Source organism: Lytechinus variegatus, chromosome 1 (assembly GCF_018143015.1).
Source record: "Lytechinus variegatus isolate NC3 chromosome 1, Lvar_3.0, whole genome shotgun sequence".
NCBI classification, from domain to species: domain Eukaryota; kingdom Metazoa; phylum Echinodermata; class Echinoidea; order Temnopleuroida; family Toxopneustidae; genus Lytechinus; species Lytechinus variegatus.
Genome location: NC_054740.1, coordinates 61,154,968 through 61,182,898, shown reverse-complemented (window position 1 = coordinate 61,182,898; position 27,931 = coordinate 61,154,968). Strand labels below are relative to the sequence as shown.

Genomic DNA, 27,931 nt, shown 5'->3' with positions numbered 1-27,931 from the left:
ATCGCGCAGCCAGCCAGACTGACGACAATTAGTTTTTTTTCTGTTAACAAAATGGCCTTTTTACAGGTAATTTCACTGGCTAATTAATTCTTATCGTTTGGTATAACTGATATAGTTCTTTTTTCTCATGGAAGATTTATTCTGTATTGTGTACTTAATCTATCGTCCTCTTCCCGACAGGATTTATCATGTTTTTATTGTACAGTCCCATTCGTATGATTTTTACGCTGGTATCGCACTCGTAGACTGTATTTTTTGTTCTTTCAACATTTTGTTTCATTTTCATCCTATCTCCAATTTCTGTTTACCTGTCGTTCTTCTTTTCCTCCTAGGCCCTACTAGTTTGCCATTACATTTTGTCAATTTTTTTAAGTATTCATCTTTGCGTAATATAGATCTACATGATCTGACGTTAGATTTAAAATGTAAATTGTAATTGTATTCGTCTGCTGCTGTTGCTGAATATGAATTGATTGATCAATGTAAAAGATGAAACTGATAATGAAGATAATGGTGATGATAAAGATTGTATTGATGATGATGGTGATGATGGTGATGGTGATGATGATGATGGTGATGATGGTGATGATGATGATTAAATGATGAGGATGATGTGATGATGATGATGACGATGAGATGATGATGATGATGATGATGATGATGATGATGATGATGATGATGATGATGATGATGGTGATGATGATGATGATGTGATGATGATAAAAATGATAATGGTTGCGATTGTGATGATGGATGATTGCGATGGTGAAGAAGATGATGATGAAATTTCAAAACTTCTCTGAAGTAATTATTAATTCTTCCCCTTTTTAGTTGGTTTCCATTTTCTTTTCTTTTTGCACAGGTTGAGAATCTCTTTATGATGAATACCGGTGCATTACAAATGTTTGCATTATTATTATTATTATTGCTATTATTATTATTATTATTATTGTTATTGATAATGATAATGTTATTATTATCTATTATTATTATGGTTACTATGCTGGTGATGATGATGAATTATAAATTGCTGCTGTCAATTTTTTTCACAATATGCAAAGTACCTATAATTGACTTGATTATTTTTATCTTTAAATAATTTGGAAAAAAAAAATCATTTCAGTGGAGGAGGTTTAATTTCTTTGACAAGGATGTTGTGAAGTACCCTGACAGCACAGAGATCTTTGCAAAGCTGAAGGTAAGAATGTGACTGATTCATCATCATAAGGTCTCTTCTTAATCTTAAGGGCAATTCTATGGGTGTCGAACAGGACATTTTGACAACAATTTCAATCTCTTAGCTGAATGCTTCGGCAATAAAAATTTTATTTTTTGTCCATGATGAAATTATAGGTAGTCGTGCGAAAAACTAATAAAAAAAAAAAATGTTTGATCATGGGTGAATTAAAGGTGAAAATTTTGTGTTGTATGGGACTCAGAGATATCTCGTAAAACATGCAACATTTTCACACCTCTAATTCATTCATGGACACCATGGGTACTACTAATGAGGAGAAAACCACAAATCCCTGATAATTAAGTACATGGCCTAGGTGAAAGTTGTCCTTTCTCTTTGTCATAATTTACTTACACAGTTACCAATTTGAAATTTTACATCATCTTAAGGATATCAATTTTAAAGCAGCCATAAATTTCTTATCGCTTGTCTGATTTCTTTCAAATTTTCACCATTCCGTTTTCTTTATTTTTCTCCTTTCCAACACAACATTTTTGACCAAGGCTGGGTTCCCCTTTAACTTATACATGGCATCAGTAATCTTATCAGTGAAATTGCTCTATTTGTTGTTATTAGCTTTACATTGTTTGTTCAACTTGGTAACTGTATCATTTTCATGTGAATAAAAAAAATAGTTTTGAACAATAAAATGATTTCTCTGTACTGAAATATCCCCCAAAATTACAAATTGTGATGATCAGTTCACCTTTTAAAGGAAGCATAATATTTTGCAATGTTCAATTTTTATGGGGTATACATGGTGTATCCGTCTTAAATTTGACAAGTAAATGCCGTTTCATAAATAGCTATGATATGATATTACAGTTTGAAAAATTTGTTAATAGCATATAGTATTTAATTTGATAACATATTGACTGTAATCTTTGGAGATTTATCTTTAAATTAAGTGTATAATATATGCAGATGTATTTTGAAAGTTTACTGAAAATATATTTTCTTTATAGAACAAGTACTAGTCTAGTAACCAAGTAATAATTCTTTTTAACATGCCAAAATGTTATTCTTATTCTTGCACATTTATGCTATTTTGTTTCACTTATGAACATTGTTTCCATGCATGTCACTTTTTTTATTCCTCACTGACTATGTTCATAGGACATTGACATCACGGCATGTGCAAGTGGGCGTGGCCAGGTTACCCTGGGTGACTCGGAAGGCAACCTGCTGTTCTTGGACCGGAACTTGGATCTGGATGGTTTTAAGGCTTATGAACTGAGAGTGACCCATATCCACCAACTCAAGCAACATAATATCATCTTCACTATAGGGGTAATTGTATACAGTAAAGCCTGTTTTCACAACCACCTGAATAGGTCCAATTTTTATGAAGACTACAACATTTGTGTCCCCCTTGAAAAGCTATACCCAACCAAACATGTATGATAGGAGCATGTCCATACATAGAAAACCATTTTATTTATGAGTCCACTGTTTTTATTCATGAGTCCACTCTTCAGACAGTGGATGAAATAAATAGTGTATGTAACCATGGAAACAGGCATCAATTTGGCACACTGTGACAAAAGCGCGCATCAGCAGTGGAAGTTTTTATACACTTGCCCGATACGTACTAAATTAAGCATACGGTAATTTATACAGGAAATCTGCATAAACCATGGATTCAACCGTGGGTTTTCAAAACCAACTTTGTGAATTCAGGCCATAAAAGAGACAGAGAAAAACAATGATTGGGGAAGGAGTTGGCAGGTGAATTTAAGTTGTACATAATTTGACAGAGAGTCGGAGGGGGATACTGACTAGGTGATATTTATTGATATTTGTTCAAATGTAAAGAGTTATATGGTGCAAAATTTTTACATTATCAAATCTGCTCATGTTGATGCTTTCATAAGAAAAATATTATTTAGTTAATCTTATTTTCTTTTTGTTTTTAATTTTCACTATAGTTGTTTCTTTTGTTTTATTGACATTTATAGCAAGATGAAGCTGGGATCAACCCTGTCATTAAAGTCTGGAATCTAGACAAGGTATAGTAATGATTATTTCTATATTGTAAAGTATTCTAAGGAGCTACAATATTTTGATGTTTTTACCATTCTTGTTCTATGGTGTTTATTCAATTTATGTTGCCCTGTATTACGTTCATGTAGAACTGATAACCTGGGCCCGTTATTGTAATTGACTTCCTTTTTTATGAATAAAAAAAGGTGATTTATAAAAAAAAATATATATATACCTAACATGTCTTTAAATCATTCATTCTGCCTCTCATCTGGCTTTTAAATTTTCTTGTAATTTGAAATTATGTATCATTATAATTTTTCTTGTTATTCAAGTCAATGTAAGAAAACCTTTATATCCCCTCTGTAGATAATATATTTATCAGTTTGATTGCCTCCCCTATTAACTGCAAAACTATGCAAATTGAAGTGTTCTTTTATATCTTTCCTTTTATATGAACAGGTAGATTGTGTTATATTATGAATTGTTTGGAGTTTGACATTATTTCTTCTTTCTGTCTGCATTAACAAATAAAAGTTTCAAAGTTTGTATGAAATGTAGCATTTAAAGCCTCAGCTTGTCATTCATAAATCTTGGTAGGCCGACCACTTTCCTTATAGTGGAAGACTGTCTTGCTTGTACAATACATTCCATTGCATATGTACATACATAGTCATGTGAGGTATAGCTGAAATAAATTCCTTCTAAAATACATCATTAAAGATAAATTCCAGTTTTGGTAACGATCTCAAAATGACTTTTTACAGAATATAATATAATGACCACCCAAGTTTCTGTTTTTATGAATAAAAAATATGTGCCAAAGGATTCTGGGAGAAATTGTGTAATTGCTGAGAAATAAGCAAAGTAAGCGCGGATTTGGTCACATCCATCGGGTCTTTATTCCAGCAATAATAATACACTGTCCCACGTGTGCCTATCTGTGTTGGTGATCTTCAGTGTGAACGTTTTCAGAGTAGATTTCAAGATTTCACAAAGTTCAGTTTATGTAACTGTACCAGATCTAGATTCTCGATGATATTCTGACAATTAAGCCTGGTTTTACAGACTCTCTCATGAAATCAGTGTTTACTGCAACTACTGGCATTTCTCTTTAATGAACCTGGTAAAGTGTATTTACCGGTATACAGAATTAATTGCCTTCTTTGTATTCAATAGATAACTGAAGTAGAAAAGGGTTTTTATGTACATGATGTATGATTTTTAAATGGAGGGATATTTTATTATTGTTAATGAAACTTAGGTTTATAAAGTGAATAACAACTAACATATTACATTTTTATGTATCTTTTTTGAAGCGTGATAAGTCCAACAACCCATCATGTAGCAGGATAACTCGAGCTTTGCCTGGCAGTAATGCAACGGCCAACGTGACGGCAATAGCAGTCAGCGAGAATCTGAACATGATGGCCATTGGCTTTCAAGATGGGACTGTGACACTCTTCAAGGGTGATGTGACCAGGGATAGGTAAGAATAGATGATGGCGATGATGATGATGATAGCTGTAAAAAAATAAGTGGTGGTGGTGGTGGCGATAGTGATGATTATGATGGTCATGTTAATGATGTTGATGATTATGATGTTAGTTGCAATGATGCTAATATTTATAAGTATCCCTTTGATTTGAATGGTGACAGTGGTTTTGATGATGATTCTTATGACAGTTTTGTGACTTTTGTCCTTACAACATTCCTAACTAAGATTGTTAGTGTTAGATATTTGAGGAAAGTTAAATTCCAATCTTTATGTAATCTTTATGTAGGAAAATGGTGTACATACATGTATCATGCCAAATTACTCTTATGAATCATATGAATGGTGCTTATGATTGATAAATGTTTATCGTATAACTTTCCAGGGAGTCTTAAAAATTTCCCATAAGACTGTTTTAATATTTCATTATGTATACAGACACAGCAAGTCGCCAAAGGTTGTTCATAAGGGTCGTACACAGGTGACCGGTTTGGCTTTCAGGCACACTCAACGCAGTAACGTTCTCTTCGTCTCAACGGAAGATGCCGTCATTGCGTGTCACATTGGCACCAAAGATGTTCGTACAGTGAGTATAAATATAATTCATGATGATAGCATTGGTTATAATGATAATTAGGATGATGATGAGGGGGGAGCAGGAGCTGGATGAGGATGATAGCAATAATCTGAACTATTATAGATATAATGATGAGGGATGAGGAGGAGGCGAATGAAGAGGATAGTAGTAATGTTAGTGATCATTTTGATGATATGATTTGGTGATGGTGGTGGTGGTGGTGATGATGATGATGATGGTAATGATGATGATGATGATGATGATGGTGATGGTGGTGATGATGATGATGATGATGATGATGGTAATGATGATGAAGGTGATGATGATGATGATGACGACAATGATGATGTCAATGATGATGGTGATGACAGGATGGGAATGCGAATGATGATGAAATTATGATTGTGCTGCTTCTACTAGTTCTGCTAATGACTTTGATCATGATGATCATGATGTTCTTTACAATTATGGTGATGATGGCATTGTTGTTGGTGATAGTAATAGAAGTGATGTTACTATAGTTGATGATGATGATGATGGTGATGCTTATTCTGATGATTATTACAAAAAATATGTTAAAATCTTTTAATTTTCTTTTTGTGTTTTATAGGAAACTTTGGATCACCATGGTTGTTCATCTCACTGTGCTGTCATGAGCGATGCAACTCAAGACCATCAGTTTGTTATTGGCAGAAATGATGTAAGTGATCCTCTCTCTCACTTAATATTCAAAATTTGATGTGTATTTTTCAATGATATGTGATTCATGGTACCACAATATGAATTAACGTCTTCCCAGGTCTTATCTTTCTTTGAATGGTTGAGAGATATTTTCAAATTTTGAAATTCTTTCAATTCTTCTTACGATTCAAATAAACCATGTCATACTTCATGTTTGTTTTAAAGAGAACAAATTATTTTTTTATTGGATGTAGATTAAATCTGTAGAAGCATTATCAATACTGAGCTATTCTTCATATATATGCATAACAAAAGTTTCACAAAGTAATTTTTTCATTTCTAAAATTTAAAGTCACAAAATCTGATATCTTTCATACTTAGGCCGTGTACTTCTATCAGCCCGATGGGCGTGGCCCATGCCTTGCCTTTGAGGGGCGTAAAACCATACTCCATTGGTTCAGGGGATATCTGGTGGTGGTAACAAAGGATAGTAAGACAATACCAAGACAGATTGCTGGGTGAGTTTTGAGAGATAGGTGGAAAGATGGATGAATGATTGATGGAATGGATGGATGGATAGATGGATGAATGGATGGATTGGATGGATAGATGGATGGATGGATAAATGGATGGATGGAAAGATGGATGGATTGGATGGATGGATGGATGGATGGATGGATAAATGGATGGAAAGATGGATGGATTGGATGGATGGATGGAAAGATGGATGGATTGGATGGATGGATGGATGAATGATGAATGGATTGGATGGATGGATGGATGGATGGATGGAAGGATGGAAAGGCAGATCGATTATTTAATGGATGAATGTTTTAAAAAGATAGAAGGGTGGCTATAATGATTATGATATAGATACTTAGATGAAAAGATCTCCAAATTGCATGGATATATCAATAGATAATTAGCTGTGAATTTATTGATGCTAAAATTTTATGGATAGATGGATTCATAGATGTAAAATAGATTGTTGGAATGATGTACAGATTGAAAATATGGATGGGTTGCATTATTAGGCAGAAAGATAAATTGGTAAATATGTTTTCAAATGAATGGTCTTATGTAGATGTTCCATTTTAATAGGTGATTTCCTGTTTTGAATGGTGTCAGACATCTCTTTTGGGTAGATATCAACTATATATGGCAAATTTGATTAAAGAGAGATACATCATGATACAGTTTGATCCCCTATTACATCTTGTCAGAACACTGGAAAGCATAAAGCCAGCCTCTCCTGTTTCTTCAAACTATCATTAATTTTTTCCCCCTTGTTCTCCTTGGTATTGGGTCAAAATTCATTGTGTATATATATATATACAGCATATTGATAGAGTTTCACAAGTAAATAGAGAAATTAATGGATAGATGCATTGTTTTAGACTTTATTGTTAGATGATGATTAAATTGTTTATGTCAGCATTATCTATCCTGGTACATCTTTCTTTCCTTTAGAGAGGGCCTTGCAAGGATGATGGACACGGTGACTGTCTATGACATCCAGAATAAGTTCATAGGTAGGTTTACCTTGGAACAAAATCTACTTGGAGTTATCCTGTAGTTGATGTAGTAGATTAGTAGTAGAGCCCATTTTAAGTCCTGAGTATAAATGAATAAATGATAATAATATAGGATTTGCATAGCGCATGTATCCACCTTGCTAGGTGCTCAAGGCGCTCCTATATTACCCCGGCTATGCTAGTCTACCGATTCTGGTACAGCTTTATATATTCATGGAGCAGCCATGATTTTTTTTAATCTGTGTACCTCTGTAACAATAAAATAGAATTCTATCATATGGAGTTCTTCAAACTTTTTTCTCAAACAATGTAGCTACTCAAAAGCTTCATTTTACGTTGCAAATCTTGCAGTTACCTCTCAACTACCAACCTCTACAGGGGCCAACCAGGTCCAGTAGACAATGTGCTATATGATGGGAAGAATAATTTTGTGATTACTATTCTTTTAGCTTCATACGTATTATTTATTTGTCTTCAGCATATTCTGCTCCAGTCCCGGAAGTACTGGACATTATCCAAGAGTGGGGCTCCCTCTATGTCCTTGGAGGAGACAGGAAAGTAAGTAGATATCTAAGATGTAATTGAATATGAGCAATCAGACCCAATAGTCCTTTGATAAAGCATGTTTATGTTCAGTTACAAAGCAGTGCACTCACACTACTCCTTTTTGGGGTCACTAAAACAATAATTCGGTGCCTGAGAATGTTTTTCCCTTTAGCAGTTTACACTAGTTTTTACCAAATTAGGATTTAGACTTTGACAATAGTCAACAGATATATACTTGCCAACTGTCCATATTTTGGGGAAGAAAATCACCAATAACAACTTCATGTCCGTACTTTTGTGAAAGTTTGTCCATATGGTTGTCTAGAAAATTTTGCAATGTCCCTTATTTTGGACTTGCAGGGTTGGCAGGGTTGCGGATATTTATAACATTCCATTAATTTCGGTACATACGCGTACCATGGCTTTTGATAGATAAATCAATGCTCTTATTTCATACTAATATGTAATAACATTTTTCTATCATGGATCTTGATTGCAGCTTAGCATTGCAGTGGTTGCTCAAATTATGATTTTCTTCTTCCTGTTACAGCTGTATCAACTCCAAGAGAAAGACACTCAAACTAAACTGGAGATGCTGTTTAAGAAGAACCTGTATGTCATGGCCATCAAGTAAGTATTAGAATGACACTTTTTGTATTGCTTTTACAATGGTCAGATGGTGATGGAAGTGATGCAGAAGGTTGGGATGATGGTGGTTTGGGTTGTTGAGATTGTAGTGGTTATGGTGGTGTAAGTAGGGGGAGGTGGATGGGTGGAGCGTTGTGGCTCAGTGACTTTGAACCAGACTTTGGATTAGTCTCCGGACTTTGAAACAGAGGGTCGTGTGTTCAAATCCCAGCCAAGGCTTAGTTATTTAATCCACATTGTGCTGCACTAAACCCAGGTTAGGTGAATGGGTACCTGGGGCCCGTTGCATAAAACTTTTTACCTGAGAAAACTCAGGTTGTTTTTACCAGAGTTTTTGTCCTGTGTTTAAGTCAATGGCAGAAATCAGACTAACCTTAGTTTTCAGTTTTTACCAGAGTTTTCTCAGGTAAAAAGTTTTATGCAACAGGCCCCTGGTAGGAATTTATTCCTTGAAATGCCGATCGCGTGAAAGCTGCTTGAGCTACAGCCGGGGTAATAATATCCATGTCCTTTGGAAGTGCATAGAGACGTTATTCATAATGTGTCATGCGCTATACAAGAACTGACTATTATTATTATTATTTAACTGAGATGACATTTGAAGATTCTCAGATCAAACTTTAAGTTTAAACTTGGAATATCAATTTGATGTACACTTTTTTAAAGAACAATTGATACCCAGATTGGTTATTTTCAAGCATCCAAGCTTATGTAAACAGTTCAAATGTAGCAAACATTAATTTTGCTGAGAATTTGTCACTGAGTTTATGCGTAATTTAGACATTTCATTGCCATTATAGCTACAAATAATACATTACACTTACTTGAATTTGCAGTCTTGCCAGGAGTCAGCATTATGACTATGATGGATTGATCGATATATTTACCCAATATGGAGATCATTTGTACAGCAAGGGAGACCATGATGGGGCCATAGCACAGTACAAGAAGACCATCGGTAGATTGGAACCTTCGTATGTCATTAGGAAGGTAAGAAGATTGATCGGGGTAATGGTGTTGGCTAGAAGGAAGAGGGAGCAGGGAAAGGGAATGGATGTAGGAAGAGGGGAATAAAATAGAGGGGGAGAGGAGGAAGAGAGGAAAGAGGAAATGAGAATAAGAATGACTTTATTAGATTGGAACCTTTGTATGTTGTCATGATGGTATGGAGATTGGTCAGGGTAGTAATGATGGTTGGAAGGAATGTGCAGAAATGGGAGGAAGAGGGGATGGCGAGAAGGAGGAAACGGTGGGCAGAGGAGAAGGAAGCTTGAAAAACAATACATTCATTTTACAGATATATGAATAAGCAAACAAGTTTACACAAACCTGACGTGTACTTTGATCTAATGATAAAGCAAACTTATGATTTTACTGAAAACTTGCTCAATATGATTTTCTCATCAGTAATATTATCAAGTATGTCCATTTATAGATTCTCATTAATGAAGAAATTTTAATCTTGAAGATATTCCATCAATATGCTACCTCATTTTACCCCCGTCCCTCCTTCTGTAGTTCCTTGATGCCCAGCGGATACACAACCTGACGGCCTATCTTCAAGAGCTCCACAAGCAATCCATAGCGAATGAAGATCACACAACTCTCCTGCTCAATTGCTATACCAAACTCAAAGATACCAATAAGCTTGATGAATTCATCATGGTAAGTCAGCAAGGGCTTTGGGGAATATGATGCAACATATTCTCACAATATTTTTCATTTGCAAACTCATTGCATCATATTTCTTGCTAAGTTTGTAAGGATTTCGATTGGTTGACAGTATTTTTGCACTCTTATATCCCACTGACATATATGCTTTGAAAATTTTGCATTGGTTTGTTGTGTTGTGTTGAGGCATAATACCTCAGCAGATAGAGCAGTGTTCTATAATGCTTCTATGTGGTTTCAAAACCACAGTATGTCAGCGACCCGTATATTGGCGGAAAAGTTTGATACTACAGTATGTGAGTTTTTCATAGAGCTGTTTGTGAGTCTCGAATGACTTAACACAAGACTGGTGACCCTTTCTTGTGTTAAATGATCCCTGTGTAGCTGACTTAGCACTCGAGAACATGTTCCAGTCATGCGTAAAATCATGCATAACTTTACAGTCAGCTTTCTGAAACACCCATCAAGTGCTTCATAGAGGACACTCTCTCTTACTCGTAGGTGCAAATCCAACCACCATTGTAGTGCAAGTTGCATCAAAAATTTAAAGGTAAATGCAATTCATAAAAAATTATTGAATTGCTCTTGTTCTGAATTACAAATGTGATCATTGTTTTTTTTTTCTCTCTCTCTTTTTTTAAACTCATACATTTCTACATTAAAAAAGAAAAAGCATATCATTTTGTTGATTTGTACATTTAGGCTTTCATCACATTCAAGAATTTCTTTTTTTTTCCTTACTAGACAAAGGACAAAGATGTTGACTTTGATGTGGAAACAGCTATGAAGGTACGTTTTGAATTTGTGTGTGTATGCATAAGTTGTGTCTTTATTGCGACTCCACCCCTTTATGTTGATTGGTTAACTCTAATGTAATAAACACAATCCATCAATCACAGTGTGTCTCTTTTAAAGTGATCTCAAATGATTTCAAAGTGATTTCAAACCTCTTGTAAAATACAGTATTTCCTGATATCTTGCCCTTAGATCCACTGATTAATCCATATCCTTTGTTGTTGTGATTGATCCGATGAATCCCAACTTTGGGAATCCATCAGTGTAATGAATTTTTTTTATGTAGGAAATGTACACAATTTCCCTTTGGAAACAAAGAGGTGCCCACTGATATTGATGCATGCATGAGCATAAATGGTTCATACATACACATTTTGAACGGACATACGCACTTTAGTTGTTGTCTGCTGGCATTCTATAGTTAAGATCAATCAGATTGATCGCAGCACATTTTAAGATGGGGCCCTAAACTTAGACCTGAGTTATCTTCAAGGAACACAGCCCATTGATTATGTGTTGATTTGTAAAATTGAAGAATAATGTAACACTTATATTTGATCATGTTATTTCCTAGGTATGCAGGCAGGCCGGGTACTTCAAGCACGCCCTTTTCTTGGCCGAGAAGCACAAGCAGCATGACTGGTATCTCAAGGTACAACTAGAAGACATCAAGGATTACCAGAAGGCACTGAACTACATCAGCACATTAGAGTTCTATGAGGTAAGATCAGATAAATCACTGCATTAGGGTGAAAGAGGGGACGGGGAGGGATAAGGATTGTAGTATTGATTGGTATGCAGGCAAGTTGGGTACTTCAAGCAAACCTTTTTCTTGGCCGAGAAGCACAAGCAGCATGACTGGTATCTCAAGGTACAACTAGAAGACATCAAGAATTACCAGAAGGCACTGAATTACATCAGCATACTAGAATTCTATGAGGTATGACCACTCTCTGCAGTTGAGAGGGGGAGGAGGTACTTGGTATTTGATAAGTGTGCAGGCAAGGCGGATACTTCAAACTACAATCCCACTTGCCTGCATTGGTTCTGATCTATTAAATGAAATACAGAAAGCTTCAACTTAAATTCTACTGAATATGTTAATTGAATAAATATGTTGAAGAGAAATATTTGAATGCCTTAGTCTTATCAAGCAAACATTTAATAGCGAGATGTTGTGTTGAAGGTTCATTGTATGATTTAAAATCCCACACCTTCCAACCTCATGACATTTATGTGACAAGGGCAGTTGATAACCATGTATCTTTTCTTTTCTTTTTTTTAGCAAAAGCAACAATTGTCTAGAGGGGCTGTAGTGATTTTGTAACTTGTTATATGTGTTCTACTGTTGATTTCATTGCCATTTCTTATTTAATAGGACTAGTTGGTATGAAATTTCCATGATGGAATATTTCTCCTTTGTTGCCCCCTATCAGGAGGGATAGGACAGCGATTCTTTACTAAATCAAAAGGAGTATTCGGTTAGGCATTTTCAAAACGATTTCCCCTCTCATAGAATATTCAAACTAAGATATGAAATTGGAAGGTGCTCACTTTTTTTCTTTTCATCTCATCCCATTTAGGCAATGGATAACATTAAGAAGTATGGTAAGATCCTGATGACTGAGGTACCCAAAGAAGCCACTGATTTCCTTAAGGTCTTGTGCACAGACTACAAACCAGCAGACAGTGAGTAGTTCATCACTATATATCTTCATATATCAGGGCCAATATTCAGTTAAAAAGCAAAGATTGATTAAGTAAATTTCTAAACATTTTAAGCAAAATGCTTATATATTCATATGCAGATCACTTCAAATTATTTTATTTTATTAAGTCAAATTTATGCAAAATACTTACTAACAACCATTGTGACGTGACGTCAAAGCCAAAATAATGCGCGATGTATGTATCCATTGTGCACAGGATGTATGACTGTGCATACCTGGTAAACTGTATGCAAGCCAGAATTTAGCCAGGTGGGTGTTTCATGAAGCTGTTTGTAAAGTTAAGCAAGACTTAACGCACGACTGGTGACCTTTCTTGTGCCACACTATCCCTATGCAGCTGACTGACCACCTAAGATCATGTTCCAGTTGTGCGTAAAGTTGTGCGTAATTTTACAAACAGCTTTATGAAACCACCACCTGTTGGGTGTTTCATAAAGCTGTTCATAAGTTAAGAACGATTTCAAGAATGACTTGTGATCCTTTCTTGTAGTAAATGGTACGTTCATTAGAGATGGTTTAGCGCGTACAAAAGGTTCACCAGTCGTTCTTAAGTCGCTCCTATCTCACGAACAGCTTTATGAAATGGCCCCCAGGTAGGGAGCTGACCTAGATGTTTAAGCACAATCCATAACCAAATGAGACGATTGAACAGCAAACATATATACATGCAAGTATTTTACTTAAGCAGAATACTGAGTAAAATACTTCAAATTCTTGCTTCGGTATCAAATTGAAATCAAAGGACCATCCCCAGCAATTTGCTGTTTGTTTTGGGGTTGGCTGTTCACATGACGCATTTGACACACTGCGAAATGCAGAGTTACATTCGTTTTTAAGAGTGATTGCATGTCTTATGGAGTGTTGCAAGAAACTGCAATCAATTGCAAGTCAATTTCAGGTCCCAAAATTAATCGTAAGTCTTGCAAATAATTGCAAAATATGCAATTGATTGATGGTCTCAGTGGTCTGTTTTTTGTATCAACTGGTATAAATTGATTTGCTTTAGTTGTTCTATTGCTTTTAAATTTGGAATTGATTGCAAGTTTCATGCCAAACCCCCCTCATCAGCCTGACAGGGTTCTGTGTGATTTTGTACATGTTTATTTCACAGCCCAAGATTCCATGCAATCAACTGATACAGAACAATCCAATGGTAATTGATTCTGAATAGCAGCATGCCACAAATGATTGCATGGTGTTTGAATTCTGAACATGATCAGGATATGGTTGTTATTCACGTTCTGGAGCCACTTTCAGACAACATGTTATAGTATAAGCTTTTCAATTACAGTGAAAAGCTACTGAAATTCTTCTAACTGATTGGTTGATATTGCATTTGTTATATATTTTTGTTATTTAACAAGTCTTTGTGAAATGGTTACCTGTTCTATGTGTGCACTTATTTTTTGTCTTCAGTAAATTATTTTTGTTGATGCCTGTAAAATCGAGAGGGGAGAAGCGATATTCTCCTCCTGTTTTATGAAGAATGTCAGATTTTTTTCAAAAGAAACTGCACATTTGTACTAAATTATAGCATGATAAACCGTACATGCGAAGCTGCCTTCCATGTATCTGTGCAAAATTTTATAATTTCATTGTTGAGATAAACAGTTTAATTTATTGCTTGGAATAGATTATATGGTGAATCATAGATTTTGGTGAAAAAAATATTTGTTGCATGTTGCATGCAAACAAGTTCAGTTTTTCAACAGAATGGCTTTGTAGATTTGGGGGAGCATAGTTCTTGAACTTTTAATCCTCAGAAAAAAAAAAAATGATACATTGTTTAAAATGGCTAGTTGGATGTAGAAAGTAATGGAATTTGACCTATATTTCTTCATCAGTAAATAACTAAGGGACAATAAAATACTTAGGAAAATGTTTATTTGATGCTTTTCCTTGGAGAATTATTAAATTTATTAAAGGTTGTTGTATGCCGAGGTAATTGTATCTGTTTTCTTCCTCCTTTTTAGGGCCCCTAGTGGACCCCTCCACTCTGTCAGGGGGGATGCCGCCTCCTATCCAGAGGGCCTCTGTTGAGGAGTTCATCCATATCTTTGTCAACAACTCAGCGCAGCTCATGGAATTTCTAGAGCATATGATCAAGGTATTCATTTTTCAAATGCAACTGTCTAAACTTAATTCTTTTTGTACACTTTTAAAGATAAATGCTAATTGTGGTAACAATTTCAAACTGAGTTTGAACCCCAAAAGATGAATAAAATGACTATCAAAGTGTTTATATGTTTGAATAAGAATATGTGTGAAGTGATTCTGGTTGAAAGTCTATATTTGCTGAGTTATTAATAAATTAAGCATGGAATTTCAATCAAGTGTTGGGTCTCTTTCCATGCATTAATACTACACTTTCCCTTATGTACATATTTGTGTTGATGATCTTCAGTGCAATTTTTTATTTCAGCTTAGATTTCTTGAATTTACAAAGTTAGGTTTATACTTATGTACCAGATGTAGATTCATGATGATATGGTGACAATTTTGATTTAAAGACTTTTTCTTAGAATCCTTATTTGCTGTAACTGCATTTCTGTTGCTATAAACTGTCTTTTTTTAATTTGACGTCTTTCATAAAAAAAATTATGTTTAATTTCTTGTCCTTTTCATCAGGTCCAGACAGAGTCTTCCAGTCAGATCTACAACACTCTCCTTGAGCTCTATCTCCACGACATGGCCCACGAAACAGAAAAGCGCCCTCGGTTGGAGCTCGAGAAGAAGGCCATGGCATTGCTGCAGACAGGAGAAGTAAGAACTCCATTTGATTTTTGCATTGGTAGTAGGCTGTGTTTACACTTTCATTGCAAAGACAGAATCAGCATTTTGAACGCTGTTTTAGAACACCAATCGCAAACACGGTTCTTGGAGTGCTGTTTATGCTTAATTTTTCAGAGGTGAAATCACGATCTGCAGCTGGCTTCGCATCACATGTTTTGTTGTCCCAGAAAGAGAGGTCATAGACATCATCAGTTATGGTTTTCATTTGCACTACTGTCTCAGCGAGATCTGCTCATCATAACTTGCGTTCCATTATATTTCTCGCTGAACATTCATTGTGATAACAAATAAGAATATTAACAACTTTAGTACTTTTAATAATTTCACACGTATGTAATTTAGTGGCCATTATTAAAAACATTAAATGCTGTTTAAAATGAAAGTAAGAAAGGACGCAACCATGTTTTGAACTAGACATGTAGGAATTCGCTGATTCTTGCTTGAAAAGTGTAAGTATAAACACACCCTTGCCAAACTAATTCAACAAGTAAGCATACAGGCCCAAACTTGCAAATGTGGTGTTTAAAACCATCAGTTGAATCTATAGTTTATGCAGATTTCCTGTATCAATGAATTATGTTAATTTACCGCGAATATTAAAAAAAATGTCCAATGCTGATGCACACATTTGTCACAGTGTACCAAATTGATGCCTGCTCCCATGGTAAAGCTATTTTATTCATGAGTCCACTGTGAAGAGTGAACTCATTAATTCAAAACAGTGGACTCATGAATAAAATTGCGTGGATAACCACTGCAACAGGTGCCAATTTTGCACACTGTGACAAAAGCGCGCATCAGCATTGGAATAATTTATATACGTGGTAAATAAGTGTTCTTTATACAGGAAATCTGCATAAACCATAGGTTCAAATGTGGTGATAAAAACCACTTTGTGAATTTGGGCCCCAGTTTATAGGATTTGATTTCTGTACATGTGTACTTGTTAGTTTTTCAGTGATTTATTTCGCCAATGAAAAAGTGCATGCAGTCCTTAAAAATGTTTCAACTTTGATTTGTATAAGTAATATTTAATTAGAAATTCCGAAGTAAAATAAAATATTGCACAGTTCTCCCCTTCTGTTGTACCCAATGAAGTTATTTCTTTCTTCCTAAAAACAGACCAGATACGACATAGACCAGGCTCTTGTACTTTGTCAGATGCACAGTTTCCAGAAGGGAATTCTTTATCTCTATGAAAAGGCTCAACTGTAAGTAGTCATTTCTCTGAGAAATATACTTTTTTTTCTTTCTCTCTCTCTCTCTTACCTTATCTCTTTGTTCTCCCCTCTCTTTTACACCCCCGCCCCCAGAAACACACTCTCACTGTTTTCTCCATCTTTTACCATCTTTTTTCTTATGGCCCCTTTTCCCATTTCTTTCTTACATACTTTTTATGATCTGTTTTCATTTACAGTATCTTGCTTTCATGTTGCATTTCTAGAACAATAAAAACAACATCTCTTCCAAGTTCTATGTATTACAGTGAAGTTGATTTATTCCACTTTATTTTGATGTTATTATTATCATTTCATTATTATTTTCATTTCTTACTAAATGTGTATTGATTCGGTTCGCAGCTAAAAGTCTGTCTCTATCTACTTTACAGCTATCAACAGATACTCCATTTCTACATGGAACATGACAGCTATGATAAGATTATTCAGACGTGCAAATCCTATGGGTAAGTAATAAAAGAATACTAAACATACTCTATTTTGTATTTCCATTGAAAAGCTTGTGATTTATGATTCAGTTGTAATAATAATGCATGCTTTACTTCTTCCAAAACTTCTGAGAATACCATGTCATATTGCATAGAACCTGTTATTCTTGTGAGGATGTGATCATGATAGTTTCCATGGAATCCTTGATTCGATTGTATGTTAGCACTGTTACCATGGTAATAAACCTATGATGACAAGGATCCAATAATAGTAAAAATTCACTGTCAAAATCGTCTTGAAAAATTAAGTTCTGTTTTTAAGCAGAGTTTTGAAAAAAAATTCAGATTGAAATGTTATTGTCATGAACAAATACTGTATTTATCATTGCATTGGATAAGTTTTTACATATTGATTGCGTGTTATTCATGTATTTATGTGCATGTTGAAAACACTCGAATAAAGTCAAGTATTTCAGAATGGGTAGGGTGAATGCTTATCTTTGATTAAAAAAATATTCCTTTTGATGATGGTATAGTGAAAATGGCATGAAAAGAAATAACTTTAATCTCTTATGCATGTCTTGTATTCTAGTCACATTTTCTTGACTCATATAGTAGATAATGAATTAAGTATAGATTACAGATTCACCCTGACAACTTCTTTTCTGCACCACTCATTGTATCAATATGCTCCTTTTTTTCAGAATGTGCCATTGACGTTTGATGCATTATCATCAATACGATGACATGTTGCTTTATATCATCTTTCACTTGAATTGTATAGTATAGGCATTTTATTGTATGAGCAAACAATTGTGTGTATTCCAATTTCTTAAATTTTGATTTTAGTCAACAGATTTAAAAGTACTTTCAAATGCATACCACAAAAAGATTTTATTTTCTATGACGCCCTTTGCATATTCCTTTAATCTGACTGTTCCCATTACTCCGAATTTCCCCAACCCTTTGCTTTTTTTACTCTGCCAGGAACAAAGATCCCAACCTGTGGGTACAGGCCCTCTCTTATTTTGCCGCCAAGGAAGAGAACTGCAAGCCGTTCATTGTTGAAGTCCTCTCCCAAATTGACCGAAGGAATCTGCTGCCCCCTCTCTTGGTCATCCAGACGCTTGCCCACAATTCCACGGCTACGCTGTCGGTCATCAAAGTGCGTAAAGGAAGTCTTGATTAACAAATCCAACCTCTTGCAAAACTGCTCACAGGATTATTTAGTGACCAATGATAATTGTGTAGGCAAGACAAAATAATATATATTATGATATCTAATATAGGTATATATCCAATATTTTAGATGAAACTGCACAATAGTTTTTGTGTGATCTCCTATTAACATACACGTTCTTGTATAAAATAAGGGGTCGTTTCACAAAGAGCAAAGTGTAACTTAAGTCGTAAATCCCAAATTACTCATGATATTTAATGCACAATCTCATTTATTAATACAGAAAAGCATGATCTGACCAATGCAGTGACGTGTACCCCCTATTAATCCAATATTTTTGTTGCTTTCTGATATCAGTTCAATGGACGTCTAAAGTATTGTTGAATTCTACCACTACATCAAAATGATAACATCATATTACAATTTTTAAAGATGCTTTTGATGATGATTATTTGTTGTTTTTTTGGCTGCCATTTTATCTCTCTTTATTAGGGAACTGTTTATAGCAATCTTTTAACTTTCATTTTAGTATCTGACTTCATCAATATGATTTATTGTTCCATGTTACTTTTGTGTATACTTCATGATTCTATGATTCAAATGGAAAGATCAACCTTAGAAAAAAAAATGTATCCCTGAATTCTGCAGGATTATATTGTGAGAAGACTGCAGCAGGAGAACGATCAGATTGCCGATGACGAGAGATTGATCAAACAATACAGAGAAGAGACCAAGAAGATGAAGAGCCAGATTGAAGAAATGAAAACAAGGTAAGATTCAGATTCCTTGAAACCATATGGTTTGTCGAATTAAGGCCATCGCATATCTTGCGATTGATATGCAGCGTGATTTTAAAACTTTGATGCAAATATTTAGAAGAAGACATCTGCAGGGATTCAAAATTCCAATTTAGTCTGACTCTTTATTTTCAAATTCTAGTGATTTTCCAAATTGACAGTCAACATAAAATGATCTTTATATTTCATTTGTAGACTCGGAATGAACAGTAAAGGGCAAGAGGAGGGAAGGAGTCTGGAAATGTACATGAATCAACAATATGAATTTTATTAATTTAGATGAGATAATCATCCACAGGTCACCTCAATAGAAGTATCTAACAATTTCTGATCATATTTTTCTCTGTATCACTTGTCTGAACATCTTCCTACTTGCTTTCTTGTCTCTTTTTCTTCTTTTCCTTCTTTGATTTCTTATGTTTCTCTGTACCTCTTCTCTATATTTTCCTTTATCTCTCTTTTCTTTGTTTCTTTCTCATGCCTTTTGTCTGTTTACGTATCTCTGTCTATCTCTGTTTCTCTCTCTCTCTTTCTGCCTGTCTTTCTCTCACCCTCTATCTTTATTTATTTTTCTCATTCCCTTTATCTAAAGTGCTAAGATGTTTCAGGTATCTAAGTGTAGTGTGTGCAATCATCCGTTGGAGTTGCCCTCGGTTCATTTCCTCTGTCAACATTCCTACCATCAACAGTAAGTTTAATCACTTTTGGCAAAACATTCAGTGGGAACCAAATTTATTTAAATTATTTCCATTTTTTTATTCATTGGGTTGAAAATCTAAATACAGGTACATAATACAAAGGTCCAAGGCCCAAAATGAACATGTTTACAAAAAAAAAACTTTATCCGATAGATTATAAAATACGATAACGTAAATAGGCGGCTAAAATGATAATAAAAAAAATGCTGCACTTTTTTATTCACCACATGTCCGACAGATTTTTATTTCCTATCTGTAAGGGTAGGAGGCATTCTCTTGATGTTGAGACTTCCAAATTGCTTATATTATTACAACGTTCTGTAGATCAGGAAGAAATTATTTTCAAATAAAATAACATGGAAACTATAAATACATCTTTTTTGGACCTAACAACCTCTGATTCGACCTTACCTGTCATTCTCAATAAGATATAGAGATTAATAAGTTTGATTTTATTTCGCAAAAATGACATGACTTGTAGTTGTTACAGAGATCTGAAATCAAAGCTTGTGTAATAACTATTCTGTACTTAAGGAAAACTAAAATATCCAATACATAAAATAATTTTGTTGGTGTTGTTGATATTATTATTTTTTATTGTTATTTTTATTTTCATCATTATCATTATTGTTATTATTATCATTATTATTAGTATTGTTATTATCATTAATTTCATTACAGTTGTTTTGAGAGTTATGCAGAGAATGAGCAGGAGTGTCCTGCTTGTCTGCCTGAGAATCGCAAAGTACTAGACATTATTAAGGCTCAAGAACAGAGTAAAGACCTTCATGAACAATTCCATCGACAGGTAAGACATCTTCTGCTTGGATCGAATAACCCATTTTAGAGGGTTCACACAAGCCGCCAGGCTGGAGGACAGGCATTAAAATCTCATCATCAAACCATGATCAATCATTGTTTGTATGGTTTAATGCAGAGTTTTCCCATTGTTATGTCCTCCAACGTGGCTGCTTGTGACGTCATCACCCCTCAATATAAGGATTGTCCTAAAGTTAAAAATACTGAAAGAACATGTCAAAGATAACAAATAATTTGCATGACTTTATCCTGACATCTCAATAGTCAATGGCAAAGCATCTAAATAAAGACCTTTTTTATTTAACATAACACACAGTGAAATGATGTAATTATTAGTTTTGATATTGACCTTGTTATACATTTGTTTTCATCTTTTATACACAAACTCTTTTTTGCTCCTTTTTCATCTCTCTTTTCTACATTCCCACTCCTTTTTCTCCCCTGCTCTTTCCTCATAATCACTCTCTCCTCTCTTTCCTATTTTCCTCCCACTATATCTTTCTCTCCCCCCCCTCCCTCCCCTCATCATTCCCGTTCTTCCATTCCTATCTTCCTCATTCCTTCTCCCTTTCTCTTTCATAACCCTCTCCCTTCGTGACACCTGTCACTCAATTATTCTTGTGCAAAAATTCTCCTTTTCCATTTCTTTGTCTCTTTCCATCCTCCTTTTCTCCCCTCCCCCCCCTTCCCCCCCCACCCCCTCTCCCCTCATCACTCCCTCCCTTCCATTTCTATCTCCTCATTCTTTCTTCCTCTCTCTATCATAATCCCCTCCCTTCATGATTCCTGTCACTCAATTACTCTTGTACATGAATTCTACTCCTTTTCCATTTCTTTGTCTCTTTCCATCCTCCTTTTCTCCCCTCCCCAATCTCCCCTTTCCTCCCCTCCCTCTCCCCTCCCCTCATCACTCCCTCCCTTCCATTTCTATCTCCTCATTCTTTCTTCCTCTCTCTATCATAACCCCCACCCTTCATGATACCTGTCACTCAATTATTCTCCCCTCCCCTTCCATCCCTTCCCCTCCCATCTCCTCCCCTCCCCTGTCCTTTCCTCCCCTCCTTACTCCCTCTCCCCCTCTCCTTGTCTTTGCTCTTGACCCCTCTCCCAATCACTTCCCTCTCTCCACCACACTCACCCCTCGTCCTACCTGCCATTCAATCATTATGATTGTAGCTGGAAAAGTCCCAAGATGGATTCTCAGTTGTAGCAGATTATTTCGGCAGAGGAGTTTTCAATAAGGTATTTAGACAATTTCATCTTTATTTCGATCACACTACAATGCCATTTTCCTGTCGATTAACCTTCCTTGCATCTTGTAGAATTTGTTTGCATGTGTAGTGTGGTAATTCTTAGAGTATGATCACAGGTTTATATAGTGTGTTTTCTTGTCTAGTAATTGTGCTGGTACTGGGTATGTGTTTAGGTAATGGTTTGTGTTAGTTGTGGTGGTGTGCAGTGCATTTTGATATATTTGTGTTGATTATTACCCTTCGTTGTTTGTGTGATTTCATTTGATTTCTTATAAAAGGTAATATTCTAATTTATATAGCAGAGTTACTGAGTACTTTAATGTGGTACGCAGCAGTTGTGCTGTGCAAATTGTTGTTGGTCATTTATATGTGTATAATACAGCTACTCAATTTGATATTTATGTACATCATTGTGCATTAAATAAGTAGTAAAAAACCATTGTGACATCAATTACATTCTCTGCCTGAATCACCTGGCACAGTAATAACAGTAATAATTCTCACAAGAAATTAATTTTGTCATGTGATAAAGCCAAAATTAGTACGTAAACCCAAAGCCAACACTAACCCTAAAAGTTACCATTATTATAAACACAAATCCCTATCACAACTCTAGCCATAAGATTTTTGAGAATTTAAAACAGGAGCAATTGTTACTGGAGCAAATGGCATTAGCCAGTCAGAGTCAATGTTGCATACACATTTTGGCCAAAACACTGATCGGGAACCAATCAGAATTGTTCTGTCACATTTGCAATTCATTTCAAAACTCTGTCTTAATACTTAGCACTGGTTTTAACATAACAACATTTCTTGTTTTCCTCCTTATTTAACACCCCTCCTTAACTGTGCTTTACTGTATTGATGGTGGGTTCCTATTCAAAGCTCATTTGAGCAATCTTCTTCAAAATTCTTTGATTTTGTAGTTTGTAATATGTATGTTATGCAGAGAAATTTGTGTCAAAATCACTTTTCATGAAAAACACCTACGATTAGAGAATTTTTGGCAGGGCATTTTTCCTGAAGACAATGATTTATGATTACTTTGATGAAAAAAGTTACTTTTATAGTAATTGCAGTGGCAGAAGTTGCATCTTTTACAGTTTGAAAGTTTTTTGGCCATGCTGTTTTTGCTTCAAGTTTCTCCGCATGATCTTTGAATATTTTAATGTGAAAAACTAAAATTAATTTCTTCTTGGAGTTTGGTTTTAACATTCGAGGGCCTGTAACACAAAGAATAGGGATTGATTATAAGGTGATCAGTGTATTAGGTACATGTAATATAAAAATTAGCTGTACCGTGTGATCAGGTGCTTAAAGTTTGTGTTATGGGTCCTCTGGCCTGGATTCACAAAGGAGGTTGACCATTTGTGAGGTTTAACTTCTCTATGCATACTGAAATAAAGATTAATTTAAAAAAAAAATTGATAACAACTGGACCTGGGCCCAGAACATAAAGCTGACGATTGATCATTGGGATGATTTTTATGATTGATTATACACAATTTATGATGCAATCAATCATAAAAATCAGTCTTGCAATCAATTGCTAAGCTTTATGTTACAGGGTCCTGGTTGTATATGCTTAGGGGCACATTGCACAAAGAATTGCAATCAAATGCAACTCTACACATCTAAACATAACTGAATTTTCAGTCATGAAAATCATGCATTCTGGACCTGTGATTGATTTTTTTAAACTTGACTTTGAAAGCAACTCTCCCTGCAAAAGCCCCCGGAAGACCATACCGGTGAAGTGGGAGGGGTCAAACCTATCTCTGGTTCTATCTTTTGTGAATCCATCCTTCTGGCCCATATTATGAAGTCTGGTTTAACTAAAACTGTGGTCTAACTCTGTGTTAAAATAATGGGGAGCTAAAATTTCAAATTTGCATTTAACCTTATTTGTCTCATGCCTTTACTTGGCTCTTTACTCAAGTCTAATGAATGAAGATAGCTATTTTAGTGATTATTCAGAGTCAGTTTTGAATGGCTGAAGTGTCAAATGAGCTGTCAAATTGAACTTTTTCCTTAGTTTTTCCATAGATAAACCACTTTAGACCAGAGTGTGAATTAAACCCAACTTCAGAATACGGGCACTTCTGTGTCTAACTTCTTTATTGTACACCTGTCTTTCAATCTATGTCATTGTCAGTTGATTGTGTCGTCTGCCTCAATTGCTGACCACTCTCTGAACGATTCTCAGACACCCTCCTCTCACCTCGACAACCTTTCCTTCTAAAAGCATGAAACCAAACGGTTGCCTGCTGTTCGCATTTTGTCTTTAGTTTGCATTTTTGTAAGTGTTTGATAAGATATGTCTAATGGTAAAGCACAGTTTTGGTGAGGGTTGTTGTACCCAGGGGAAAAATTTACAAGGAGGCTCAAGACAATTTCACCCCTGGAATACTCAGACGAGCCCCGAAAAATAAAGAAGAGCACTTATTCAATGTTGCAGATTTATAAAATATAGCCCCCCAACAAAAAATAAATGAATAAATAAGATAATTAAATTTTAAAGAATGTAAAAAAATAGTAATAAAAAATGAATAAACAAATAAATAAATGAATAACTGAAACCAAAAACAATATGAAAAAAAAATTCATTCGTACCAGTCATTTTCCTTTTTACATAAAGATTGAAATGTGATCTGTTTCTGTAGGAGAAAGTAAAATGCTGACAGCATTTGGTCTCTTGATGGATTGCAAATTTACTGTTCATAATATTGACATACCTTCAATTTATTATACTTTCATGCAGTGCATTTTTCATACACAGTTACATAAATTCATAGCTTGCCTTCAATTTATAGCTAGCATTCGTCTTATTGAAATTAACATGCATATGCACATATGTAATCTGCAAGTTTATTCAATTTGTGCTCATGATTATGTCTGCTACACATTTGACCTAAACTAAAATTGTGTTTCACCATTGCATTGTTCTGTTCACATTGGTTTTTATTCATTATTTATTTGTGGTAAACTACCTTAACCAATTTTTAAATCTAAAAGGGATATTGAAATTCAAGAATAACAAAGAATAGGTGAAAAAGTTTGAAAGCTTTAACAAGGTTACGGTGTATATTCAGTTTCATTTATTTTTTTATTCATGTAAATTATAGAACACTTAAAGCGCATTATGTAGCATTTAATTTGTTCTTTTTGTACAACCATTTTGTCTTGATATTGTGAACAGTGATCTTCACAGTGAATGAGTGTTCTGTTGCATTTATTATTTGTTTATGTACTGATTTAATTTAACATGTTTTATTACTGCCTTGTAATTTGTGACTTCATAACTATGAACTTAAATGATTAATGGACAAATGATATAAATTTGCTGTATTAGATAAATGCTTCAAAGACATAGCATTTTTGATGATTGTATATTTTAGGTATTATTAATTTTCTTGTAGTGTTTATTCTAACAAATGATTCAATATTCTAACTTAATCATTGTCTTGTAAAGGTCACCCTCCTCACAGACTCCTTTAGTCCTGCTAAGACGACAACCTCAAATCAAAGGTCACAACCGAGCCAGCCAGCAAGACCACCAGCCCAGCAAGCCCAGCCAATCAGGTCTGCAGCCACGCAAGCCCGACCAACCCCTAGTGCAATTTCCAGTGCCCCTAGACCACAGGGAGGTATACCTACCCAACAACCAGCCAAGACCCAGGTTTCCAGGCCCCCGACCTCATCCACGCCAAGCTCCCGCCAACAGGCTCCCCCGCAGAGACCCGCCACGCCCCCAACAAAAAGAACCCCGCCCGCTTTCCAACAGGCTCCACCAACGAGGTCCACGCCACCTCCAACACAAGCAATGGCAAGCAAGCCCATCAGACCTGCCGATCCCCCGAAGAGGGTACAAACCCCTCCCCAGCAGAGCCAAACCCGCAGCACCCCGCCCGCCAAAGAATACAACCCGTTTGACGAACCCGATGAACCGTCGATATCTACATCCCAGCAAGGGCGGAGTACAGCTCTCCCCGCTGCCATGATGAGGCGGGGCCAGGCCAGCGGTAAAGGTTCGGGCCAGTCATCCCCTGCAGAGTACAATCCATTTACCAATCCAGATGGCCAACTGAGCAGGGGTTCGCCATCATCCACCGGAGGACAGCAAGCTGCTCCCCGCAGGGCGCCTACTCCTCCTAATCCATTTGAGGAGGAACCTAGCTCGACTGGAAAGAATCCATTTGAAGACGATATGATAGATGACGAGGATAAGAATAATCCTTTTTTTAACTGAAATTCTTCAAATCGCACCGGTACAAAACGGAAATGAACTCATAGACATTGCCAGTTGCTCAATGTTGTATTTATCATTGATATTATGCTTGATCTTGTTATATTTTACTGCAATTTTGGTGAAATGTGATATACAATGCCTAATCAGTGTTTTTTTTTGGTTTTGACAATGCTATTTTTTACCTTACTTGAGATGAGAATAAACTCAGAATGTATGGTATTGGGTTAATTATAAGCCATAATAATGATTATAATTATGTTCAGGTACTAAGTACTTGTTAATTCATTTTGTTGATATTATCAATATTTCAACAATTGGTCTCTGGCAATGTAGCATTTATTAAATATAACATTCCTTTATGTGCTTGGAAATACTTGTTTCTTTATCAATTCTCGCGTTACATGTATTTATTTTTTGTTTTGTTTATTGCTTCAAGAGGTAATGATTGCTATATTCTATCATAAAGTTGAAAAATATTGTATTCTAATCCTCACCAGTGTGTTTGCAGTAAGTTCCAAATAGGAGATTGGTCTGTTTCTGCGCATATCGTAGATTATCATATTGAATGCACTTACTATTTCTTTAACAGATACATTGTATCTGTAAATAGTCCAAAATGCAAATTCTTATTCAGATTGTCAACTACCAGTTCTGTCGAATTTTAGTTTTGGATAAGACATTCCTCAGCTTTGTTTGCAGGTATTTTATATGCCCGTCCTAGACGGTACGTATTATGGTATCACGCTTGGTGTCCATCTGTCTGTCTGTTTCCTCCATCTGTACGTCCGTCTTTCTGTCTGTCCGTCCGTTAACTTCCTTGTAAATGCAATAACTTCATTTTGACTCAACCTAGGCTCATATAATTTGGTGTGTATGATACTAGCATGGATCCCAAGCAGCCTATCGATTTTGAAGGTCAAAAGGTCACAGTGACATGCTTTCATTTTACCCTTCTGAAGTCCTTGTAAACTTGATAACTTCAGTTATAACTTGATAATTTAAGCTAGGCTCAAATAATTTTCCAGTTTCTCCTATAATGGTTCTTTTCCGTATCAAATAGAATGCCAGTAGCTCCTTTAAAGGCTTGACTCTACAACTGAAGAAGCATTATACACCATCAATTGTGCAATGAAATGTATGTATATTTGAAGATACAATCTTTGGGAAAGTGTCAGTGTACAACATTGCACTTTTGCAGCTGTAAAGTATTCTGTACTATTCAGGTGCAATTCTGGGGGCAAACAAGTATAAAAGGCTTCCTAATGATCAAATCATAATTGTGTTTTATTTACCCTGGCTAACAACTTCAGTTATAAAAACTGCTCTACTAGCAGGCCCTAATACTAAATACTTAGTTCCAAGAAAGATGGCATCATGTTCTCCTTTGCTAAGTTCTTGGAAGGACTCTCTGTGGATTGAACCCATGACCTCCTGTTCATGAGGCAGATGTTCTACCACTGAGCCACCATGCTAGGGGTGCATAATTCATAAGATTTTTTTTTTTAATTTCATTCATGCATAATCGCGCATTAATTTCAAAATGATTTTATGTCATGAATCCAACTAAGTTAAATCCAA

At 35.5% G+C, this 27,931-nt stretch overlaps 1 protein-coding gene across 1 annotated transcript; it reads left to right on the top strand.

Annotated features, from left to right (window-relative positions):
• Nucleotides 1-2: 2 nt before the first annotated feature.
• LOC121418775 (vacuolar protein sorting-associated protein 11 homolog) lies at nt 3-27,690 on the top strand. The gene is made up of 26 exons (XM_041612878.1): nt 3-66; nt 1,124-1,198; nt 2,354-2,527; nt 3,196-3,246; nt 4,540-4,709; nt 5,154-5,301; nt 5,903-5,992; nt 6,355-6,491; nt 7,444-7,505; nt 7,987-8,066; nt 8,605-8,684; nt 9,539-9,692; nt 10,221-10,367; nt 11,118-11,162; nt 11,743-11,889; nt 12,752-12,857; nt 14,872-15,005; nt 15,527-15,661; nt 16,814-16,902; nt 17,301-17,375; nt 18,345-18,522; nt 19,186-19,307; nt 19,927-20,022; nt 20,714-20,840; nt 22,028-22,093; nt 25,577-27,690. The coding sequence occupies exons 1-26, from the start codon at nt 52-54 to the stop codon at nt 26,351-26,353; spliced, it is 3,480 nt and encodes a 1,159-aa protein (XP_041468812.1). The 5' UTR covers nt 3-51; the 3' UTR covers nt 26,354-27,690.
• The last annotated feature ends 241 nt before the right edge of the window (nt 27,691-27,931 follow it).